Here is a 24,979-nt window from a genome sequence, read left to right on the forward strand (position 1 = left end):
ATTCAGACACTGTCTTCAAAGTTCAAGCCGCATCTCATTGATTTTTTTTTGTTTTTTGTCTTTTAAAAGGAACGAAAACCGGACTGTGATCAGGATCAAAGTGCTTCATATCCTGTCCTTCGTTCTCAGCACCAACCGGCAGCTTTATGAGGTCTGTGCCCCCAAACATCAGCTGCAGGTGTTCGGAGGTGTCGGAACTACAACTGTTTGTTTCTTATTTTTCTGTTCATTTGTAGGATGAGTTGATTGAAATGGTGGTGATCCCTCAGCTCAGTGGTATTGCTGAAGACAAGGACCTGGCTGTCAGGAAGCAGGCCACTCAGCTGCTGGTGGACCTCGCCGAGGGCTGCAACACCCACCATTTCACCAGCCTGCTGGACGTCATCGAGCGGGTACTCACCAGCACACTGAAACTTACCGCCACCGACACAGCCAACACTGCCTCACCTCAGGGTCTCTGCTCATCCCAGGTGGCCAGCCGTTCTCTGGTGTGTTCAGGACCGTTGGACATTTCTGACAGAGATCCTACAGCAGAGTCCCCGATGGAAGACGTCAGAACGGCCATACTGGGTCTGATGGAAATCCTGCAGGTACGCTCGTGCCGTTTGTTTGTTTTTACAAGTTATCAGCACGAGCTCCTACAGCCTTTTTAGGTCAGGTATGTCTGTGTTGTAAAGAAACCTTTACATGACTGAAGTATCCTTGTAGAAATTCCCCCTGGAGCTACGTTCACATCTTGGTAATGCACGTTAAAGCGACAACTTCCAGTGAGAAGTCTTTGTGTAAACTTGTGTAAATGTGCTCATTAGGCTTCCACACTCAAAACTTTCATGTCCATGTGTATTTACGCACATTTTTGAGAGCATTTTTGGGTGAAAAATTCATTGAAAAATGAATTATGTTTTCTTTTCTTCTAAAACAGGCTAAATAGCCCAAAATATTGCTGTTAATATTTATATCTGCAGCTTTACAAGTGGCACCACATATCACCTTGTACCCTGAAAAAAGGAGAAGTGTGAACCTGATGTAACTGAAAAAGTCTTAAAAAAAACGCTTTCCAGGATTTGTCTGTCAGAAACACAAAAAGACAGACAGCTGTTGACTGGCAAACAACTGAATTACAGAATACAGAATAGAATGACCTCTAGCAAAAGATAGATTTGGTTCATGGTGGGATTTACTGAAGACGTCCTGGTCTCACTGCTGTGAACCTTTTGACTTGGTTCTCATTAGAGTGCGATTACGCTTTTGCGAGCCGCATTTGACGCTGGAATTTACTGTTCACACGCTCAGCGGTCTGCCATTAGGCTGCTGGGCTCAATTTCTGTGCACACAGAAGCAGATGGTTCTGATGCAGCTACGCTTTCACCAAAAACAGCAGACATTCAACACCATTCCTTATGACTTTGACAAAATCATTTCCTTTAAAATGTGGAATTGAGGTGGAATTATTCTTCTGACACTCAATTGTGTCGAGGCAATTCGTCCAAATTCCTGGCTCTACCTAACTCAGTGGAGTCTGAGCTGAATTTATTGGAGAAAAGTTTGGAATCACATCACAGGAACAAAGACAAAGTCTCTCATGCCCTGACCCTAAAGGATCTCACTATAGCGCCAACAAGTCGTGGAAAGGTTCGGATTTCTGGACAATCCGGGTTTGAGTGCTCGTCGGGACTTAAAAACACCCAGAGTTTTTGTTTTTGTTGGAGTGAAGATTTCATCCTGGTGTGTTTTTTGTTTTCTGCTGTCGCAGAGCAAACTCTACAGCCTCCCAGCCAGCCACGCCTCCCGCGTGTACGAGATGCTCGTCAGCCACCTGCAGCTCCACTACAAGAACAAGTACTGTTCTGCTGTCTCCGCTGCCATCAGACTTAAGGTTGGTCCCGGTCTGCGAGCTCCTCTCTGTTCTTATTCAGTAATTCTTAGGCTGCCCATGCCATGTACTCTCTTCTGCAGGTCTTTGACTTCTTCCTGATGATGCGCGCAGACTCCCTTCACCGCATTGGGGTTCCCAACAAAGACGGAGCCATTCGGTTCAGCCCTTATTGCCACTGCGACGCCAGGTGAGCGCTCGTCCACGTGGAGACCTGAGCCAGCCTAATGGCACAACTGTGCCTACTCTGATTTGTCTGTCATCTGTTGCTGTAGTGAACCTGAAAAGCGGGAGAAAAAGCCCACAGGCTCTACGTCGCCCCCTGCTGGCAGCCCAGCACCAGCAGCAGCCTCTACGGCCTCCATGCGCTCCGCTTACCTCCCGTATTCACACGCCTTTGGTGTCCTGCTGCAGTGCCTCAAGATGGTATTACACTGCACAGCACACACGTGTTCGTCAGAAAAACACAAAAAACATGGATGAGCCAAACCGTCTGCAAATGGAGGTTTCTCCACCAAGATGCTTCTGATTCAGTGAAAGAAAGAACTAAAACCTCTGCTTTGTCTCCAGACTGACGGCTTTGAAACACTCTCTGATATCAAATCTGATTAGAGAAATGTGTATGTGTCATGTTCTCTGCCGTAGCAAAGACAAATTATTTGGCCCAAGTCAACGAGATCTTAAGAATGCCATGAAAAAATTTCAGTGTTGGAGAACAGCAAAAATAAACTTAAAACCAATAAGATTCAATAACTATGCTTTCAGTGTTTTTAATAGGAAGTGCTGCTTTAGTTTGTGTGTCTGCTAACACACTTTTACAGGTGTTTGCTTCGGTTCTGCTCTTTGTTTATCTGACAGGAGTCCGACTGGAAGGTTCTGAAGCTGGTTCTGGATAAGCTTCCCTGGACGCTGCAGTATAAAGTGCTGCTGCTCACGTCTCCCTGCAGTCTGGACCAGCTGTGCTCCACCCTCTGCTGCATGGTACCGCCCCCTCATGCCCTCACCTGTGTGCCGGAACTCCGCCTCCCGTAACCGCCGCCGTCCTCTCGTCTTCGCAGGTGACGGATCGACTCATCTCTGAGCGTTTGAAAAAGACCCCGGAGGTGTTTTCTCGCACAGATGTTCAGCTGGCAGTGGTTCCCGTTCTGACGGCTGTGACTTCTTACCACGTCTACCTGGAGCAGTCCAGACAGGTGCTGGTCTGATGGCCTGGAAGATGTTTGGGCCAAACCAGCGATGTCCGCTTCCAGGCCTGGGGGACTGCTGCTCTTTCTTTTTTTCCAGTTAACACAGTCTGCCTGCTGCTTTCCAGCAATGAGAAGCTGCAGGACGGGCTGTTGGGAAAAGAAGCGAGACAGCAGCCCGCCACCCTGGAGCGGGAGACGCCTGATGAAGGCAAACAGGTGCAGCAAAGTCCTGCTAGGGTGGCAGTCACAGTCAGCTGGTGTTTTCCTTCTCCTGCAGAGGGAACTGGTTCAGTGCCTTGAGACCGGCCTCATCTACCGCTGTGCCAAGCAGTGTGTTGTTGCCCTCACCATGTGCACGGTGGAAATGCCCGACATCATGATTAAGCTCCTCCCTGCACTCATCGTCAAGCTCACACACATCTCTGCCACGGTCGCCATGGCGTCCCCAATGCTGGAGTTTCTCTCCAGTGAGTTTTTCCTTTTCCTGTCTGTGTTTTCATGTAATCGGTGCTGGAGGGGGGCGTGAGTAACCCTGCCCTTCAGCTCTGAGGCCGTCTGCTGTCTTCTGCAGCTCTGGTGCGTCTGCCTCATCTTTATGCCAACTTTGTGGCTGAGCAGTATGTGAGCGTGTTTGCTATCTCTCTGCCCTACACCAACCCCTCCAAGTAAGTGCTGCCACAAAAGATTCTGGTTTAACCCCACAGGGACTCTGACCTGTTCGTCCCTCCCCAGGTTCAACCAGTACATCGTGTCCTTGGCTCACCATGTGATCGCCATGTGGTTCATTCGCTGCCGGCTTCCTTTCCGCAAGGACTTTGTGCAGTACATCACAAAGGTGCGAGCATGTATCCACATGGAGAAGGAGGTTCATTCATTAATTCATCAGGTTCAGGGGGGGCTGAGGGACCCCCCCCCCCCTACTGGTCCACAGTCAATCGTTTCCTGGAGTTCCCAGTTCAACAGGTTCAGATGTTGTCCTGCGTTCTGCTGCTTCGGTCTACAGCTGTGTTCCTGTCTCTGCAGGGTCTGCGCTCCAACGCGCTGCTGCCGTTCGACGACGGTCACGAGCAAAGCCCGTTCCGTGCACGAAGCACCAGCCTCAACGAAAGGCCCAAAAGGTAAAGCCAAACCTGCTCTTCTGTGTTGTACAGACTCTGCCTTTCGCTGCCTGTGTGGCCCTGTGGAGTTGGGGCTGCCTGAGGTAACATCCCATAAATACTTCTATGTTTTAGTTGCAGCCACTCCTTTCAGGTTGCCATGGTTTCCATCATTTTCATTGTTTTGTTCTGTTTTTTGCTTTTTCCAATCTGTTTGTTTCACTTCTCATGCTGATGAAATGAATACATGAGAGATGCCCTTTAATATCAGCTGATCCTGAGGCATCTTATGGGATAAATGTTCTGTCCATAACGGACCATGAACGCATCACCACGTCGTAACATCCTGTCAGTTCACTTTTAATCTCCTAAAGCTCACATGCAGTGCTGGCATTCGCCCTCAGTTTACAGAAAACAGCAAGGCGGTTAAACAGCTTGAGAGCAGGAGTAACATGGAGGGGTCAGGAGGGTCGCTCCTCCCACAGTTTGTGAGAAAGAAACCATTACGGAGGCCAAAAAAATTAGGAATGCTGACATCCGCCTCTGTACTCTTAATGATTTGTTTCACCTGCTTCTGAAGCCTCATTCTTAGCTCTGCCTCTTTTTGTACTCTCCGCGAAAAACCCATTGAGAAACACCAGAACTTCTGGCTTCATCTCCAGAGGCAGTCTCTGAGCCAAAACATGTCGGATCAGGCTTCCAGGATAAAAAACTAAAGTAGTTGTCACACTCAGTGATGTTGATACAGGCAGAGCCCCTCCTTATGGAGCTGTAAGGGGGGCTGTTCTGCATGGAGTTTGAGTGTTCTCCACATTTTAGTCATGCTGTGCTGACTCAGTGGAACCACACCACTGCGGCTGGTTCCACTGTGGGTGGCACTCTCTATTTTTCTGTTTTCTGTGGGACCGTAATCAGTGAACGGCAGCCCTCCTGTTCCTCTCTACGACTCGCGTGAACGACGCTGTAGAGATGAATATTATAATAATAATAATAATACATTATATTTATCAGGCGCCTTTCTGAGCACTGAGGGTCGCCGAATAGTGAAGTATCAGGGTTAGAACAGAGACTCTGTCCACTCTCACCTTTCCCTCTGAGATGTAAGAGTTCAGGGAGCTCCTTAAAATCTATAGAAGTCTCCAAAAGAATGACAGACAGCAGAAGGAACAGGACTTATGCATGATTTAAGCTAACTTCATGTATTAAACTATCAGCAGTGAACTGTTGTTTCTGATCACTTCTTTCTGTCATTCCGATTATTTTAGTTTTTCTCCTAAATGTATGTGACCTTATGTTTGTTTTCCTGGTCTGAGATTGGCTGAATGCAAAATCTTCCCTTACCCTTCTGGCTTCTCCTACCCCCTCCAAGAGGCATGTAATGCTGTAGTGGTGTCCGAAAGGCTTTTTTTTTAATGAAGGAGTGGTAGGGACTAGCTAACGGCTAGTTCTCCGTCTGCCAATAGGGTGATCCACATCACACTTGTGAAGGAGGGAGAATGCATTTCTTTACATGTTTCACAATGGGCGACACCTTAGGTTTTCCGTATCTCTCCGTTTGGAGGGCTGAATGTAGGGGTAGGGAGAAGCCATAGGGGCAGAATTCGGATTCAGCCATTCTGTTCATCAAATCTTTCTGTAACCCGCCCGTCTCTGTATGATCGCACCTTCAGTCCTTCGTATCAGATGGTGCTCGTTGGTCGCAGGATTGACTGTCAGCATGTCACAGCGATCAAATTACCATATATGGACATATGAAACAGACATATATTATTCCATGTGATTACACTTGCACCTTAGTTATGCCACATTTGTCCCAATTTAACTCCAGTTATCAAGCTATTGAACAACAAATTCCAGTTTGTCCAATTATCTGTTATTTTTCGTTGTGCCAAACTGATCCTTCAGCTGTCTCACTTATGCAAAAATCAAATATTATTATTAATAAAAACAAATTAGATTTGTTGGCACCTTTACAGTTACTAGTCAATGTGGGATGTGACTAATTCATGGAGCAGAACAGCGGTGGTGGAAAGTGAAAAAAATGGTCAGAAGCAGTTAATTTTGGTCAAGTTGAAAAATGATGTTCTAATATAATTGTGTGAAGAAATAGAGTGTTGAGTTAAAAACGGCACTAAGACTCTTAACCTGTGAGGAGGAGACAACAGTGGAGTAATCGATTGTTAATGAAAAGATGTCAATTTTGGAAATAGTTGATATAGAACCAACAAGCAAAGATCCTGTTTTGGTAAAGAAAGCTGTGAGAAAACCAAATTTTGTTTGTGAATTGTTATTAGTCCCTAGGTAGTAGAGCCAGGTATCATTGGTGAAAATGTGGAGTAAAATGTTTCTTAGGAATATTGCTAAGTGGAAGTAAATGATTATCAAAAAGGGGAGGGCCCATGACTGAACCCTGTGGAACACAGCATGCAGTTGATTGGGATGAATGGAATGAGTACAATAAAAAAGATTGCAATGAGATGAAAAGGAAACGAAAAGATGAGGGCTGTGCTCGAGATGACATTTTAGAGGAGCGCTGTGAGGAAGACTGATGTTTAAAATTGTGTCAAAAGCCGAATTCAGGTCTAGCAGGAGGAGCTTTTCCCACGTGTCACAGGCATCAGAAAGAAAATGAGAGATCTCTTTGGAGTTAAATTCCAAAGTGGTATTTGCTACTTTGAATGTGGATATGTCAAAAGAGACTTAAAAACTCCACGATATGAAAATATAATGAAGGTGAAAAAATGAAGGTGAGATGCAAATATGATAGAAGGAATGAAATTAAAATATCCCAGAAATATCCCAAATTTAACCCACATGTTCACGTTTTGCATCGTTGTCAAACATTTATCCCAGAAACGTCCCATAATTTTTACCTATGTATTCCACAATAGCCTTAGCTTTCTCAGTGATCTTGGCTGTCCCACAGTCATTGTTAAATGCTCCTACAAAGATCCTGCTGTTATCTGCTGACCCTCCATTACTAATTTCTTCATCCATTTTTATCCCACATTATTCTACTCTCATTCAGCAGTTTTCCTATCTGTATCCCATGATTCCTCCGTGATTATTTCAGATCATTTCCCCTCTTTATCTCATACCACTCCGTCAGTCTGTAAACCGTTGTATCCGTTGACTGTATATGAGAACTAGTCAGTGAGTGTTACATCATCCATAGAAAATGATCAACGTCCGGCTCCAACCAATGAAATCAATTTAGCATAATTATTTTACCATTTGGATGTCGCCATGTTGGCGCCAGACAACGTCACTAAATTGCGATTGGTCTGAGTTTTGCTTTCTGTGGCCACCACTCTGGCCAATCAGGAGTGAACTTTTACTACTGAAAGCGGTTTTAGGAGAATCTGTCAATTGAGTGTTTCTGAGGTTCAACATGAGGGCCAGCGGGGACCACATTCTTTTATTGCTGCAACTGATTGGCCAGGTTGTCAGTTGAATTACTTAAAAAATTTTGGATTAGCAAGAAGATGTTAATTATGATTTCAGAACAAGAATGATTATTCTGACAAATAGAATGACTGAGTGGCAGCTGTTTATTTCTCTATTGATGTCTATGGGATTTTGGCTTCTTGGAGCCAGCAGGTATTATTATTAACCTTTATTTAACCCGGATATTTTCATTGAGATTAAAAAACGTTTTCGTATGGGAATCCTGGCTACTTCCTATTTGAAATGTGTGTGTGTGTGTGTGTGTGTGGGGGGGGTTGTTACTCAGTCCAGTTCTCATATACAGTCAGTGGTCGTACCACAATCTCTCATTTTCTGTTCCGTGGTTCCATCACTTCACAGTTCTCGCATTTTTCCCAGCCTGATTATCACAGACATATTAATCCCACAGACCATCCCTCAGTCTGTGCTGCCTGTGCTGAACCCCCCCTGTGACAATGACAATGCTGTGGCTTTCCTAAATATATTTCCTGGGTTTTCTTTTGGAAAGCGGGGGCCTGTTTGCCGCCTGCTTCCAGCCTGTCGTGGGTGTTGACTCCCCCATTCTTTAATCCTCTTTTGTGTCAGAGCTCTCCTGTAATTTATTCATGATGTCCACTGCTGTTAATTTTTACTTTCTTTTGTTTTTCTTCAACCCCCCCTCCCTCGCTGTCTCCTGCCTGATTGGGTGCTACGTACTGTGATTGTGGTTTTGGGGGGTTGTGTCTTCCTGGAACCTCTCCCCCGCTTCCTCATGTGAAACCCGCCCTGTGCCCCCCTCCCCTCGCCCGTGTGTGCTGTTTACGCCCGGTCACCCGCTCACTTTGTTGGGGCGATGACACCTACAATTTATTGGTTTACTTTAATCCCCCCCCCTTGATGACCCACCCCGATGCCAACCCTGGCCTGGTACCCTCTCCCCTCCCCATGGATGCTCACATCTCCCAGCCACCGGGCGCCCAAAGTGGCAAAGGCAGCTGCGGGAAATAGCAGCGGCTCCCCGGTAAAAGAGCTGCGGGACCGCTCAGCCATGGAGGCGTTCCGCTGCCGCAGCATCAGCGTCTCCGAACACGCGGTCCGCAGGTTAGACCTCCAGGGGCACAAACGGACAGTAACTGCCTCAACACTTGTCTCTTCCTCCATGGGTTGGTTGACGGGACGCCGGGTCATTGTCATGTGGATCTGCTGTGGGGGCCCCCTGGTGTGGGTGGTGCATGCTGGAGGAAAGTTTTCATCCACCTTGTTTGGGTCACTTGTGTTGTTTTACATCTATTTCTCTACATCCACACAGACATCTAACATCTGAGTGTGTCTGATTGTGTGTGTCTGTCTGTGCCTCTGAGTGTGTGTATCTGTCTGTGTGTATCTGTCTGTGGGTGTTATTGTGCCAGTGTGTCTGTATGGGTGAGTTTATGCGTGTGAGTGTATTTGTGTGTGTTTAACTGCTTAGTTTCCCTGAGACCTTTAACCCCCCACTTCTTGGTGACATTGATTGGGGGCGGGACTACAGCTTGGTTTGCTTGCTCCTCATCTCCTTGGTTACCACGGCTGTGCTGCTCTGACCATGGCAACCTCCCTTAGAGGGATGTTAGGTTGGACCCGTTTGCTCAGCAGAATTGCACCATCCACATGGCCACGCTCGTGTGCGCATGCTTGGTATGTCTGGCTGAATGTCTGCAGTTGGCGCTGTTGCTCAGTAGGTGAAAGCAGACGCTCTACCTGCAGGCGTCTGCAGCTTCACCTGTCTGCGACCATCATTTGTGCTTCCTTGTTTGGCAATGAAGGACCTGCTAAGATAACATGACCGTGTCAAACTTCACAAGGAGACAGTCATCGGCTCTAGAGGGAGGGGTTGGAATCTCCTTGGGAAATGAAGCTTTGTCCATCATGAGAACTTCATGGTCATGTTTTCTTGGGGGTGTTCTCAGCAGACGATGCAAGCATGAGTCGGCGAGAGCAAAGGTAAGTGTAACCTGGAGAACCGCTGACTCATGCTGTAGGATGCCCTCAGAGATTTCTCTTTGCTTGACCTAGAAAACCCCAAGAATCTAGAAATCTGTGTTTTGACATTTGATCAGACCCCCCCCCCCCCCCCCAGCCATTGCGCTACTTTCCATTAAAGTGGAACTTCTTGTTCCTGTCGTTCTTAGAAACATGCAGCCTTTGGTGATGAACATTTGTTTTCTTCAAAACTACAAAACAAAAGCATCTCAGCTGTGCTGTAGTGAAGCTGTTATGAGGAAGACCAAGCTCAGCTTCACCTCACCTGTTTATGAGCTGAGTCATGTCTCAGCTTGCCGTTGGTTCCCTTCGTCTGAAGATGCCATATAAGCCACACCCCCAGCCCTCACAAACATGTTTGCGTGAGCAGAGAGAAGTGTGTCTGAGGTTTCGCCGCAGCATACGTCAGCAGAGCCGCGGGTGCATGCATGCATGCATGCAGGGTTGCTGATGGTCGCTTCAGCTTTGTGTCGGCTCCTGCATGTCTGTGTTCTGGGTGTTTAGCAGCCTGCCACCCCGCAGATCCTCTGCAGCTCCTGCTGTGGATCAACGGTCTCCTGTTTGTTTGCTGTAGGATGCACACCTCCACCACCACCTGCAGTCTGGGCTCTGCTGATGAAAATGCCGTGACTCAGGCAGATGAAGGACTTAAGACCGTCCACCTGGAGCTCACAGAGACCTGCTTGGACATGATGGCTCGATACGTCTTCTCTAACTTTTCTGCTCTGCCCAAGAGGTGAGCCTGCTGTGGTTTATGGTTCTTATAAGCAGAATATTCATCTTTGATTCAAGGAGTCCACCAAAGTGTTGACTTTGATGCACAATGGTCTCCACAGGTCTCCCATTGCAGAGTTCCTGCTGGCAGGGGGGCGCAGCATGACCTGGTTGGTAGGCAACAAGCTGGTGACCATCACAACCAGTGGAGGAGTCAGAACCCAAGCACTGCTGGGTCTGGACATGTCTGAGCGCCTGGGAGGAGGAGAGATGACCAGGTGAGGAGCGTCCTCACACACCATCAACAGAACAGGACGGCCCTCCTCTCTGAGTTATGATAGGAAACAATGGGGTTTCATTTCATGGATCTTCTGACAGATCAGTTTTGACATCCTCCTTAGTGTCACCTTCAGAGGAAGTGAAAGGACCAGCCGTTCTTCTTCACCTCAGCTCGTCTTCATCGTGTCACTGCTGTCAGTCATTTATGCAGCTTCTGCTGCTTCCTTTACTCCACCCAACCAACTGCTGCACCAAAAGCAAAAGCAGGAGAGAAATAAGATGAAACATTCTCTATTTTTAGGCTTAAAATAAAAACTGCATTGATGTCATCAGTGACATTAATACCTTTTAAACATTTTAATGACAATCTCTACAGATGAATTTAATTTTTGCAGTGGTATTAAACTAACATTGAACTTGACAAAAACTGCATTTTTCTTTATTTTGGTTATATCAGCAACAATGACATGAATTATCTATCAACCTTCTTTTTATTTTTTTGAATATCATTCTTCTTTCTCTTTTGGCTTTTCCCATGAGGGGTCGCCACAGTGAATCATCCTTTTCCACCTCACTCTATCACGAACATCTTCTACCCTAACATTAGCCAACTTCATGTCCTCTGTTAAGACATCTATAAATCTCTTCTTTGGCCGTCCTCTTGCCCTCCTGCCAGGCAGCTCTGCATTAGCATTTTTTTGAATATGATTAAAAATGTTTACAGAGGCCATAAAATTAAAAAAAAATTCTAGTAAAATGCTATATAGCCAAAACATTTTTATTTTATTTTATAACATTAAAACATCAATAAAATGCTTTGAAATTAGTTTTTAAAAAAACATTTCATGCTATATGTTGCTCATTTGCGACGTACCATTTAAGCCTAGAGTACTGCAGAAATTGAGTTTCACCTTTGAAGGAAAGAAAAACAAAAAAATTTTTATATACAGAGCCAAAGTTCCTGCGTATAAATTGCTCTTTATCTTTTGTGCAATTTTCTTTTTCCTTCTTGTCATGTCTTTTGTACAGAATGTGTGCCGTTTGCCTCATTTTACATAAATCTTATATCGCGATCAGATCTTTGTTTTTAGTCTAAATACTGGTCTTTTTTTATGAAGGTCTAACCCAAGGCTGCTCATTACGTCCATCGTGATCAACCAGTTGATTGCCACAGAGATGTGGGTAGATCTAGGGTAATTAAAAAATAAATTAAAAATAATTTTTTATATTATATTATATTATTATAATTAAAAAAATTATATTTTTTTTAATTCCTCAGCCAATAATAATCCTTACATTTGATTGACATGCAGAATGGCCAATCGAATATCCTCTGATACATACGCCTCTGCACATATGTGTTTAACTACACTGAACGGGCATTCTTTCTACCATCATAAAGCCGCTACCAGCCCCACTGGGTCCCGGGTCCCTAGTGTAGGACCACCCGGGCCCGCAGGAAGGCTTTTCGAGGCCTGGGCCGGCCCACATGCCTCCTCGATTAGAAGCGAGACAGAGTCTGACCCGACAGAGGGATCCAAGCCCACTTAGGCAGCAGTGTTGTCCAGAAGCATGTGCTTCTCGATCCCTGCCCACTGGCCGCCGTTTGCCTAGTCGTGATTTAGCCAGCCATGCTTTAGAAATGTCATGCTCCCCAGTTCCATTATATGGTTTACACCAAAGCACGAAACACAATTGTTGCTGCTTTTTGTTTTCATAATAAAATGCCTTATCAGTTCTATGTATTATTACAACAATGACATTCATACACACAAAGAAGCTATCTCCCCCCAAAGATTTGTGTACTCTTGCTGTGTAATTTTTGAGTTGTTATTCAAGGATTCAAGGAGTTTTTATTGCCATTTTCAGTGAGCAGGGCAGTTTCACAGACTAGGAAGTTGCTGCGGTGCTAATGTGCCACATAAAACAGTTAAAAATTAAAAATAAACAACAGTAAGCAAAAAAATAAATAACACAAAGGTCAGAACAAGAAATAGAAGTACAATAGTGCAAACAGTTAAAAACGGAGGATGAAGAAGGTGCAAGTATTTGACTGGTAACCGTACATATAAGTGAAAAGTTTAAGAGGGGGAGGAGTTAAAAAGTGTTCATGAGTCTGACTGCAACGGGAAAGAAACTGTTCTTATGTCGTGAGGTTCTGGTCCAGATGGAATTTAGCCTCCTGCCCAAAGGGAGTGGTTCAAGTAATCCATGTCCAGTGTGAGAAGGGTCGGCTGCTATCCGACCTATACGGCTTCTGGAGACGTATAGGTACCGGAGAGATGGAAGGATGCAGCCAATCACCTTCTCAGCTGAGCGCGCAATAGGCTGCAGTCTGTTTATGTCCCTGGTTGTGGCTTCAGCGCACCACACGGTGATGAAGGCGGTGATGATTGATTCTATGATGGCCGTGTAGAACTGCACCATCATCCGGGCTGGCAGCCTGGCTTTCTTCAATTGCCGCAGGAAGTATATCCTCTGCTGGCCTTTTTGAGCAGGGAGCTGATGGACGGCTCCCACTTGAGGTCCTCAGTGATGGTGATACAAAGGAAACGGACAGAGTCCACTATGGTGATGGGACAGTCTGTCAGGATAAGAGGGGTTGAGGGGGCTGTGACTTTCAACGAAATCTGCAAAGTAAGATTATAGATGTTTTAAGGCTGTAAAACCCTTAACTATACACTTTTCTCAGGTGCCCACACGAGCTGCTTTTGAGACGACAAGCTCCAAAAGATCTATATATATAGCTCTCACTGATTCTTACAGGTGGTTTGGAAGAGATTTTTACGGCAGATGCCCTTCCTGACACAACCTCATATTTGATGCAAGGCAGACCCAGACTTGGGCAATAGCACTGATTTGCACAAGGACCCATACTGGAATTGAAATCTGATTTCCCATGTGCCGGTCCAGCGCTTAAACAAGGGAACACTGTAATTGGAAGTAATTTTGGGCTAAAGGTTTAGTGTTAATACGCTAAAAAAGAAGCTGAAATTAGTAGGTAAACCACCTTGCTGGCCTTCAGTTGATGTTTTGTTGGTGTCTTGGTCTTTTAGGTCTGACCCGTCTCTGCACACCCGAATGACCAAAGAGGCTCCAGCCAAGCTGGAGTCGCAGTCCAGCCAGCAGCAGAGCAGATCCACACGCATCCGTGTGCGCTCCATCTCAGGTAAGACACTGGCGTGAAGACCCCGCCAGCATTGGCCGGACACACTCCTGCTGGGCCTCCTAACCTTTTTCATGCTTCCATGCTCTTCCATGGTTGCAGCTGATTTCCTCCATATCTTCCTCACCTACAGGAGGTCACGCTCTTCGCGCAGGTCCCGCTCAGAGTCTCAGTCCTCTGGTGTCTCCATCGGAGGGGGAGCTGGCCACGCCTCTGTCTCCCTCCCATGGTCCTGCTTTGGAGAGCGGGGGCCCACCGTCGTCCTCTGGCATCTCGTCTGCTCCCCCTCCTCTCAAAGACAACCCCAGCCTGGCAGAGTTTGTCCCTATGCTCACTCAGGGATGGGCGGAGATCTTCATCCGGAGGCCTTCAGGTATAGGAGCGTGTCTGACCCCCCCCCCCCCCCCCCCCCCCCCCCCCCCCAGAGTTTCTCATCTTCATTTCAACCAAATTTCTGTTTTTTTTCCCCTCTTCTTTCATTATTATTTATATGAGTTTATAAAAACTTTCATTTATACTTGATGTAACAGCAAAGAGAAAAAATATTAAAGTCAAACATCAAACATGACCGGCTGAGATTAGTTTTGCTGAAATGTATGGTGGCTGAGAGGGCTCAATGCGCTGCAAACGAGTAAACATTCTGGAAACATGCAGAACATCTTCAAAAAAGAGATCAACTGCAGGTTAGCCTCTGATTCGCAACCCCCATCCCACAATGTTCATTCCACACCTCAGTACAAACCAGACAGCAGGGAATGTTGCAGTACCTCCAATGACCACCGGAGGTGCGCTTAAATACCAGGTTCTTTCCCGCCAACTCTTATATTGTAAAGTTCAAAGTTACATTTAAAAAACATTCTTCTCTTTGTTCTCCAGGAAACACCAGTTGGTTGATGTGTCTGGAGAACCCCCCCAGCCCCTTCTCCTCGGAGGTCAGCAACATGCCGCTGCAAGAGCTGTCCAGTGTCCTCATGGCCATGGAGGGGGTGAAGGAGCCTCCTGTTCAGACCGCCAGCGCCCCCGCCAGCACAGCTGCCCCCGCCCCCACATCCATCTCTGAACCCATGTCTCACGGGATCCACAGCAGCAGTGGAGGGAGGCCACACCTGATCCAGCGTTCCAACACAGGTGAGTCTCAGTCTGCAGACATGCATGTAGGTGTAATTTGGGGGGGAGTTCAGGTTCAAAGTCAGCGTAGTTTAAACATGCTTACAGGGGTGTATTCCAGAAAGCAGGTTATGCTAGCTCCCACGGTAAGTTTGAGGCTAAGGAAGTTGATAACCTCAGCTTTTGGTTCCAGAAATGGAGGTACGTTTCAGGGTATGTCAAGTTGCCATGGCAACTCATGCTCTGAACATAACCTGGTCTGGAGCAGGTTTAGTTGAAGGTTAGTTTGTTTTCAGAGAGGTGAAGCAGCATGGCGTGTCCATTTGAAGATGATTTAGTGGATGAAGAATAATAATAATAATAATAATAATAAATTTTATTTAGAATGCGCTTTACATTTTAGATAAAATCCCAAAGCGCTAGAAAGAAGCTCAGATAATACTTTTTCCACCATGAGAGGGTGATAAGACCACATATGGATGTTGGAAAGATAAAGTATTTACTTTGATCTAACTTAATTATTTACTTCAGTTAGGATAATTAAAAATCTTTTATTTTGTTAAGTCAGTTTAAAAATAACACGTAGTTTTCAGACATTTATCAGACATTTATTTTTACGTTCATTTAAATTAATTCAATTAAGTAGGTGTGAATTTGGTGCTGCTGTTAGATCGGCACCGCAAGGAATTGTGGGATACCATTCCCTTTGCCTGTGTGGACGGCGCTCTCTTTTTTTTCACCAAGCGACTCCGGAAATCGGCGATCCATTGAGAATGTCTTTATGTACCAGCTGTGCACGTGCAATAACCCAGGGTTACCAAGTCGAGCGTAATTACGCCAACTCATATCCGGTCTTTTGGAACCGACATACCCAGAGTAAGCAAGTTCAGGCGGATTTCAGCCAGAGTTCAGGGTTAAAGTCAGGGTAGTTTAAACATGCTTCCTGGAATACCCCCCAGGTACACACAGACATATACAGACAGCACAAAAAGGTACACACAGACATACACACACAGAGATACACACAAACAGGTACACACAGACATACACACGCAGAGACAGGTATACACAGACATACACACAGACAGGCACACAAACAAACAGGTATACACGGACATACACACACAGACATATACACACACAAACAAACAGGTACACACAGACAGACACACACCGACCATCAGGATTAGAGAGAAACATCAAAATGGATCGACCCATCTATAGACTCGAACATGGACGCTTTTCCCAAATGATCTGAGTTTTCCTGTGTGGTGAAAGGGTAGCATGAGCCCCCCCGACCCCCCCGATGGGTCTGGACTGTGCACATGGAGGAGCTGATGAGAAAAAAATAAAATGAGATAGAAACGAGGTGTGTGTAGCTAACACTAAATATCAAGGTTTTGTGTGACACCTCCTCGTCTGTTGTGCTGCAGATTCTGTGGTGGAGGAAAGCTCAGGTGTTGCCGTCGTGCCTTTCTGGTCTGAAAGCGAGTTTGAGGCGATGCCTTGTGATGCCATCTTTATGTCTGCGGAGAAGCTCAGCAGAACTCCGCCTCCTGAGGGACTCAGCAGAGTACGTACCTGTACCTGTAATGAAGATAGTTCCCGCCCACCTGTGGGTGTCGGACTCTGCCATCAGTCACAGGGCAACAGGTAAATGTAACCCATCTGACTGACTGATGTTGTGCTCTAACCTGCAGTCGTCCTCCACCTCCAGTCAGGAGGATGAAAAGTCCACCTTGGAGGAAGTAAGTGAAGGAGCCATTCCCATTGATCAGCCCCCCCTTGGACCCTCCACTCCGGGCAGTCAGGGGGTGGAGCTCCCGTTTCAGAGCCATTCTCAGTCCCAAGGTTTTGGACTCAACAAGTCCAGTTCGTCCCCGGAGCTGCAGACGTTACCCGAGGCCTTCAGCAAGGTGCTGGAGTCAGACGCGTCTGAGGCAGCGGCGTTCTCAGACGCCAAACCTCAGGTACTGCCGCCCCCCTCCGAGAAGGATGGCGTAGAGGGCGGTTCAGGGGGGGACACTACTGATGGACTCCCAGCACCGAGTCATAAAGGCGAAGGCTCAGCTCCATCCTCCCAAGGAGGGGGTGCAGCCCTGAGGCTGCCTCTCCCTGCAGCGCAGTCGGCGACCATTTCTCCTGGTGGGGGCTACAGACCTCGGGGTCACACAATCTCTGTGTCAGCACCCTCCCGGAGGGACAGAAGGGCAGAAAGGGACTCCTACCATGGACGAGCAGGCCCAAGCCCCACCGAGAAAGCCTCTGGACTGAGCCCCAGGTATACAGTGGGGGGGGGGGGTCATTTGAAATGATTTGCCAATAACCTTTAGGTTAAAGGTCAGCGCTCTCACACCTGTGTGGGAACTTTACCTCCTGTTCCATAACCATCATGGGCTTGTCTCTTGTGGTTTCCAGCTTTGTCTTCCTGCAGCTCTATCACTCGCCTTTCTTTGGGAATGAAGCCAACAAGCCGCTGCTGCTACCCAAAACTCAGGTGAGTGTTGTCTCCCCTCCCCCCACAAACAAATGTAAAGCCTGAAAAACATCACCGCTTCCAGGTACAAGAAGGGCAACAGCTGAGGCTAAAAGAGAAAACAAGAAAGCATAAAACAGCCTTGAGGCACCGTCTAAACGACAGGAAGAAATTTGTTCATTTAGCACAAAGTTTCAGAACAAACTTGATTTTATTTTTGAAAGGATTAAAGTGAAATAAAAACTCTGCTTCATGTTTTCTTGTTGAGAATGTTTTAAGAATTTTCATCCTAAACTGGTTTTTCAAATCACTGAGCTGATTGGCTGCTGAAGCTTCCGTACTAAAGCTGCGGTGCTTCTAAGCTAAAGCTTTAATGGTGAAGCTTCTGTACCAAAAGCTTCAGAGCTGCTCCTTCTAGGCGGAACTGTTTGTGTTGTAGCTTTTCAAACTGAAACTTCTGAGCTGGACGCATCAGTTGGTGCAGATCTTCACCGGCTGCTCCGTACACGTGCCTTAAATCAGAAGACGGTCTGTACTGGACTGATGTGGACTGGTTGATTCCAGTCAGTCTCTGGCTGATGTGGTCAGCCTTTTGTGACCGTCTTTGGGAAAACCTCAGGCTTGTAAATGAACTGAATGGAGTAGAAGTTTGTTGCCAAAGCAGAGGAATCCTCCTCACAAAGATGAGTGTGGATCATTGAGAAACAGGAAGGAACATGTTCAATGGATTCTCATCACCCATCAGGAATCATTTATGATTTTAACCTCAGAGGTTCTGTCTGGTAGGTCATCGACCGCGCTGTGAAGGTTCTGGACCAGATGCCTCCGTACGACACGCACAAGATCGGAGTGGTGTTTGTTGGGGCTGGTCAGGTGAGCATGCTGGGACTGGGGGTAACCACTGGATTAAGTCTTAAGTGGGGGCTTCACCTCCTCAGGTCAACAATGAAGTTGCCATCCTGTCAAATGAATACGGCTCCAACCGATACGCCGCCTTCCTCACCGGACTCGGGAAGTTAATCCACCTGAAGGACTGCGACTCTGACCAGATCTTCCTGGGGGGGCTGGACCAGTATGGAGACGATGGGGAGTTCACGTACTGCTGGCATGACGACATTATGCAGGGTAAGGTGCGTGCAGGATTTGGTGGGAAGCGTTTGCGTCGGCGTGTGACGTCTGGTCTCTGCAGCAATCTTCCACATCGCCACGCTGATGCCGAACCGAGAGAGCGACAGAGGCTGCTGCAACAAGAAGCGCCACATTGGCAACGACTTTGTCATGGTGGTGTACAACGACTCTGGGGAGGAGTACAAGCTGGGAACCATCAAGGTAGGTGGGAGGGGCGTGTTGGAGTTTGAGCTGAACGCCGTGCTCGCCTAACGGGCTGATCTGTTGTTTAGGGGCAGTTTAACTTTGTGGAAGTCATCATCAAACCTCTGGACTACGATTGTAACCTGGTCACTTTGCAGTGCCGCAAAGGTGGGTGGGTTGCCCCCCCCCCCCTTCAGCGTATACCTTTTTTGTTGTTGTTGTTGTTGGTTCATCACATTTTTGATCCGCAGACCTGGAAGGTTTGGTTGACACAACAGTGGCAAAGATAGTTTCCGACCGCAACCTTCCCCTCCTCGTGAGGCAGATGGCGCTGCATGCAAATGTAAGGCCTCCTCATCCTCCCCACAGCCACTCAGTCATCCGCACACTCTCTGCGTCACGTTCTCGTCTTCTTCTAGATGGCGTCCTTGGTTCATCAGTACAGAGCCAACCCTTCAGACGCATATGCCTCCAAGTGGCTGGCCAGGCTACGGCATATAAAGAGGATCAGAACCAGAGTGAGACCAAACCCAATCGTCTTCCGGCTCTTTTGTCTGATTTTGGACCTAAAGCTGATCCACTTTGTCGCCTTCCCCTCTCTCCCCAGGCTCAGGAGGACATCCAGTCTCGTTCCACTCCTGGAATCTCGCTTACGCAAGGCCACGCTCAGCAGAACAAGTCATTTCAGCAGAACACGCCCACTCCCAACCCGGAAGCATCCGGCCAAAGGAAAAGACTGGTGTCCACTGTGGATGACTTCACCGATTTTGTTTGATTCATCTCGTGCACCCGCGGGTGCGGTTGTGCTTTTGTGTATGTAATAAAGTGGTTTGACATGAAGGCCTGCATGATCTTCACATCAGGAAGATCATTTCTTTCTTCAGACACATAAACGTCTACAGGTTTATTTGACACAAATGTCAACATTCATCCATTCATTCATCTTCTAACCCATTTTGTCTCTTTCAGGGTCACGAGGCTGCCGGAGCCTATCACAGCCAATGTCAACATTTCACTGTTCATTTCAATCGATCTTTATAGATTTTTTAGGTTAGCTGATAACCTGGACACAGATGTCCAACTCTCTCTCTCTTCATATGTTTAATGCAGAAACACAACAAAGGTTTCCATCTTTTTCTTGTTTCTCTACTCGGAATTCTGTGATGTCATTATACTGGGATATTCCCATAATCTGAAAATCTCAACACATCCCTCATCTTTAAAAATAATGATTAGAACACTTTATTACCATAATACTTGCATAAAAACATAACCAATGCATGACATCTTTTTTTTATCAAAGTGAGATTAACATCAGCTAAACACATCACTGAAGACGGCAGGACATCACTACAGTAGACTCCCCTCCTTCCTGATGTTGGATTAGTTTACCACGGACCCAAGAAGGGATGTCTGTGTGGGACATGGTGTAGTCTGACCCACAGGTGGGTCCTGTAAAGCGGTCAAACCACCACCCTTCTGGGATGTCCCACATTCAAATTGCTGCTGTTGCTCTCCTGCAGTGTCCATCTCCAGAATAGCCTGCAGCTCAGTGCCGTGTGCTGAGGTTTTTTGTCTGTGAGGTGCTGACTGTATCAGCATCAGATTTTAGAATATGTGAACCCAGCTGTGAAGTTCATGGCTGGTGAGGCACTAACGCCAATCAGATTTATAAAAAAACGAATGGACCCCGCAGAGCATCTGAATCACCATTTGACTGTCCATCTTCCTCCGCTTATCCGGGTCACGGGGGCAGCAGTCTAAGCAGAGATGCCCAGACTTCCCTCGCCCCGGTCACTTCCTCCAGCTCCTCTGGGGGGGACCCCGAGGCGTTCCCAGGCCAGCTAAGAGACGCAGTCTCTCCAGCGTGTCCTGGGTCTTCCCCGGGGCCTCCGCCCAGGGAGGTGTCCAGGAGGCAACCGGACTAGATGCCCAAGCCACCTCAACTGGCTCCTTTCGATGTGGAAGAGAAGCGATTCTACTCCGAGCTCTCCGCGGGTGACCGAGCTTCTCACCCTATCTCTAAGGGAGCGCCCAGCCACCCTGCAGTGGAAGCTCATTTCAGCCGCTTGTATTCGGGACCTCGTTCTTTCAGTCATGACCCGGAGCTCATGACCATAGGCGAGTGTTGGAACGAAGATCGACCGGTAAATTGAGAGCTTTGCTTTTTGGCTCAGCTCTCTCTTTACCACAACGGACTGATACAGCGACCGCATAACTACGGACGCCGCTCCGATCCGCCTGTCAATCTCACGCTCCGGTCTTCCTTCACTCGTAAACAAGACCCCCAGATATTTAAAATCCTCTACCTGGGGCAGGGACACTCCACCCACTGAGAGATGGCAAACTACCTTTCTCTGGTCGAGAACCATGGCCTCAGATTTAACAGTGCTGACCCTCATCCCAGCCCCTTCACACTCTGCCGCAAACCGCCCCAATGCACGCTGGAGGTCCTGGCTCCAACAGGAAAACATCATCTGCAAAAAGCAGAGAGGAAATCCTGTGGTCCCCAAACCAGACCCCCTCCGGCCCTGGGCTGCGCCTAAAGATTCTGTCCATAAAAACTATGAACAGAACCGGTGATAAAGGGCAGCCCTGCCGGAGTCCAACGTGAACCGGGAACAGGTCTGACTTACTGCCGGCTATGCGAACCAAACTCTTACTTTGGTAATGCAGAGACCGGACAGCCCTCAGTAAGGCTCCCCAGACCCCATACTCCCAGAGCACCCTCCACAGGATACCACGGGGGACGCAGTCGAACGGTTTCTCCAAATCCACAAAACACATATGGCCTGGATAAGTGAATTCCCACAATCCCTCTAGCACCCCTAGATAGGGTGTAGAGCTGGTCCACTGTTCCACGACCAGGACGGAAACCGCACTGTTGTTCCTGAATCTGAGGTTCGACTATTGGACGAACTCTCCTCTCCAGTACCCTGGCATAGACTTTCCCAGCTAGGCTGAGGAGTGTAATTCCCCTGTAGTTGGAACACACCCTCCGGTCCCCCTTCTTAAAGAGGGGAACCACCACCCCTGTCTGCCAATCCAGTGGTACCGTTCCCGACTGCCACACGATGCGGCAGAGACGTGTCAGCTTAAACACTCCCACAGCATCCAGGGACTTGAGTTACTCAGGGTGGACTTCATCCACTCTCGGCGCCTTGCCACTGAGGAGCTCGTTGACTACCTCAGTGACTTCAGCCTGGATAACAGACAGCCTCACCCCAAGGCTAAAAGAAGGATTATGTTGGCTGAGTTCATGTTTCATGTTTCTTCAAAAGAAGGCGTGTCAGTGGGATTGAGGAGATCCTCGAAGTATTCCTTCCACCGCCCGACAATGTCCCCAGTCGAAGTCAACAGCGCTCCACCTGCACTGAAAACGGTGCCTGTGGAGAACTGCTTTCCCCTCCTGAGGCGCCGGATGGTTTGCCAGAATTTCTTCGACGCCAACCGATAGTCCTTCTCTATGGCCTCACCGTACTCCTCCCCGGACCTAGTTTTTGCCTCTGCAACAGTCCTGGCGGCACTGCCGATACCTGTCAGCTGCCTCTGGAGTCCCGCAAGCCAGCCAGGCCTGGTAGGAGTCTTTCTTCAGCTTGACAGCATCCCCTACTTCCACTGTCCACCACCGGATTCAGGGGTTACCGCCGCGATTGGCACCAGAGACCTCGTGACCACAGCTCTGAGCAGCAGGAGAGACAATGGAAGTGGAAAACATGGTCCACTCGGACTCAATGTCCCCAACCTCCTTGGTACCTGTTTGAAGTTCTCCTGGATGTGGGAGGTAAAGACTTCCCTACTGCCACTGGCATTGCCCACATGGGCATTGAAGTCCCCCAGGAGGACAATGGAGTCCCCCTTTGGGGCACTTTCCAGTACTCCTTCGAGAGACACCAAGAAGGTCTGGTACTCCAATCTGCTGTTCGGCCCATAAACCGAAACCACAGTTACAGACCTGTCCCCCACCCGAAAGCGGAGGGACATGACCCTTTCCAACACTTGGCGGCTGAGCTGGGGGCTCATGAGTAAGCCCACACCAGCCCGACGCCTCTCCCCTTGAGCAACTCCAGAGTGGTAGAGTCCAACCACTCTCTAAGGACTGAGTTTCAGAGCCCAGGCTATGTGTGGAGGTGAGCCCGACTATATAGACAGTATCTCTCAACCTCTCACACCAGCTCAGGCTCCTTCCCTCCCAGAGAGGTGACGTTCCATGTCCCATAAGCCAAGTTCCATGACCAGGGTTTGGGCCGCCATTTGACTGGCAACAGTTAGCAGAGTGTTGTTTAAAATTTTCTGTAACCCTTGTGCTATCCTAGGCACTTTAACGTTGGGAGTTAGGTCATCTAGACCCACTAGACAGTGCGCTGAACCTTTTTTCTTCAATGATTTGTGATCTTCACTGGTGTCCATGGATTACATGAAACGTTTCCACCTTTATCCACCTTTGTCATGGTAGGGAGAACACGTCAAAGTAAGGGTGGGGTCATCTAAGATAGCACAAGGGTTAAACATTTGTCCTCCATTTAAGAACTGTAGCTTGGAAAAAAAAATCACCAAAATTGTTGTTGTTGACTTACTTTTACATAAATGAAGTCCAGGGCCGCTCCTTCTGAAGAAACACATGGACAACCTGTTTGTATAACTGATCTTTCTGTCTCAATGGAGATCACGACCAGTGACGTGTCTCCACAAATTCCTGAGTTTAGACACGTGATCCTCCATTTAGAAAATGATGCTTAACAATATTTAAAAAAATAGCTGAATGGCTGCATTTGACTTGCCACCACTACTCCTACTATTCTTTAGCCGCGGTGTCATATTCTCTGGGACCACCAACATGCTGGAGGAGCACGTGGGGGTGCAACTTGCAACTGCAGAGGATGTGAACGGCAAGAGCTGCGGGGGAGAGGCTTAGACTCACGGCTTATGATTCCAGACCACACAACTGACTTTCAAATAAATAAATAAATAGTTATCATTTATAATATTAATTGACTTTATTGGTTTTACTGGATTTTCTTGAAAAGTCAAAGAAAAAAATAGGAGTCTGCATCAAAGTGAGTTTGTTTCCATCATCTCACTCACCTGTGTGACAGACAGAAACGTCTGTTTACGGTTGTGGAAAATGGACAAAAGATCAAAGGGAACTTCAGCATCCAGTTTAGAAAGAAGAAAAACACTCCAAGGATAAAGGAATGCAGGGAGTGGCCAAAGTTAAAACTTGCTAGGTGCCAAATGCGACCAAATTAGCTGTCTGAAATCAACAATCACTTCTATTATGGACCAAACAGGAAATGTCACTCAGGACCCGGTCAAAATTAACAAAGCATTTGAAAACTGCCACCATACTTGTACACATCACAGATCAATCCATCAGAGCGAAGTATTGACTCATTTCTTAATAATGTAAAACTACCCAGGTTAAATGAGGATCAAGTCACAAACTTAGATTCTCCGCTCTCGTTGTCTGAACTTCATGAAGCTCTGTTACTTATGCCTAATGGTAAAGCACCAGGGCCTGATGGCTTTCCTGCTGAGTTTTATAAAGAATTCTGGGAACAGCTGGCACCAACGTTTTATAAAATGGTCACATTTATCAATGAAAGCCAATCACTACCACCTAACATGAACTCAGCCAACATAATCCTTCTTCTAAAACCAGACAAAGATCCCACTAGTCCTTCAAGCTATCGCCCCATTTCTCTAATCAATGCAGATGTAAAAATCATCTGCAAAGCACTAGCACAGAGAATAGAAAAAAATCACTCCTCACATATGTGGCAAGTAGGACACGCCCACTAATTGTGAGGCAGCAGAACACACTTGTGTTAATTTGGTGGCGGTGCTTTAAAAGCTCTCCTCCTCTTCGTTCAGACATGAATTTGTGCTGTGCCATACATCCAAGGCATCGGGAAGTAAAGCGGGGGTTGACAGGCAGGTAAGCCGGACTTTGAGTTCTCTGAACCGAATAGGGAGTGGGAGCTGACAAGTAAACTTGTTCACAGCTCCATGCACACAAGAAACCGGCCAGACTTTGGCGCATCTGCAACGTAGCGGCAATGATCTGCAAGCGTGACGTGACTCTGTTTACCTAGATCCGCCCTCCTCTCAGTGACCGGTATGTTTAACTGGCTTCCACCTGCACATACAACTAAGGCTCCTTCAAACTATTTTTCTTTTCCTTCAGGAACGTGTTTGAGGCTGCACGCCCTTCTCACCCCGCAAATAGGGGTTTAAGCTGCTGCTTTGCTTTTATTGTTTTTATTGTGATTTCTGTCCGGGTCCCACCCCCGCCACGACGGAACCGGTTGGAGCGAACGCCCA

The 24,979-nt window shown here is 47.3% G+C and overlaps 1 protein-coding gene and 1 long non-coding RNA gene across 5 annotated transcripts in view; both read left to right on the forward strand.

Annotated features, from left to right (window-relative positions):
* Positions 1 to 19,495, forward strand: part of tsc2 (TSC complex subunit 2) — a 27,258-nt gene extending 7,763 nt beyond the window's left edge. For 2 of the 4 annotated variants that reach the window (XM_078936418.1, XM_023959589.2), the window contains exons 14-41: positions 70 to 151; positions 237 to 392; positions 471 to 590; positions 1,754 to 1,876; positions 1,957 to 2,063; positions 2,149 to 2,299; positions 2,732 to 2,854; positions 2,932 to 3,066; positions 3,338 to 3,527; positions 3,632 to 3,725; positions 3,793 to 3,895; positions 4,084 to 4,178; positions 8,550 to 8,684; positions 10,177 to 10,338; positions 10,439 to 10,594; positions 13,652 to 13,764; positions 13,895 to 14,134; positions 14,638 to 14,889; positions 16,302 to 16,441; positions 16,569 to 17,149; positions 17,287 to 17,365; positions 18,131 to 18,217; positions 18,283 to 18,469; positions 18,534 to 18,673; positions 18,745 to 18,823; positions 18,907 to 18,998; positions 19,075 to 19,173; positions 19,263 to 19,495. In XM_078936418.1, the coding sequence (XP_078792544.1) occupies positions 70 to 151; positions 237 to 392; positions 471 to 590; positions 1,754 to 1,876; positions 1,957 to 2,063; positions 2,149 to 2,299; positions 2,732 to 2,854; positions 2,932 to 3,066; positions 3,338 to 3,527; positions 3,632 to 3,725; positions 3,793 to 3,895; positions 4,084 to 4,178; positions 8,550 to 8,684; positions 10,177 to 10,338; positions 10,439 to 10,594; positions 13,652 to 13,764; positions 13,895 to 14,134; positions 14,638 to 14,889; positions 16,302 to 16,441; positions 16,569 to 17,149; positions 17,287 to 17,365; positions 18,131 to 18,217; positions 18,283 to 18,469; positions 18,534 to 18,673; positions 18,745 to 18,823; positions 18,907 to 18,998; positions 19,075 to 19,173; positions 19,263 to 19,430 (4,189 nt within the window). In that variant the 3' untranslated portion in view covers positions 19,431 to 19,495. The remainder of the gene's footprint in view (positions 1 to 69; positions 152 to 236; positions 393 to 470; positions 591 to 1,753; positions 1,877 to 1,956; positions 2,064 to 2,148; positions 2,300 to 2,731; positions 2,855 to 2,931; positions 3,067 to 3,337; positions 3,528 to 3,631; positions 3,726 to 3,792; positions 3,896 to 4,083; positions 4,179 to 8,549; positions 8,685 to 10,176; positions 10,339 to 10,438; positions 10,595 to 13,651; positions 13,765 to 13,894; positions 14,135 to 14,637; positions 14,890 to 16,301; positions 16,442 to 16,568; positions 17,150 to 17,286; positions 17,366 to 18,130; positions 18,218 to 18,282; positions 18,470 to 18,533; positions 18,674 to 18,744; positions 18,824 to 18,906; positions 18,999 to 19,074; positions 19,174 to 19,262) is intronic. The other 2 variants (XM_078936498.1, XM_078936450.1) reach the window with 1 other exon arrangement.
* A 4,970-nt stretch (positions 19,496 to 24,465) lies between these two features.
* On the forward strand, positions 24,466 to 24,979 carry LOC110015955 (uncharacterized). Its single transcript, XR_002291218.3, has 3 exons — positions 24,466 to 24,593; positions 24,661 to 24,773; positions 24,843 to 24,979. It is a non-coding gene; the product is annotated as an uncharacterized LOC110015955 (long non-coding RNA).

The sequence above is a fragment of the Oryzias latipes genome, chromosome 1 (assembly GCF_053564925.1).
Source record: "Oryzias latipes strain Hd-rR chromosome 1, Olatipes_Hd-rR_3.1".
Taxonomy (NCBI): Eukaryota; Metazoa; Chordata; class Actinopteri; order Beloniformes; family Adrianichthyidae; genus Oryzias; species Oryzias latipes.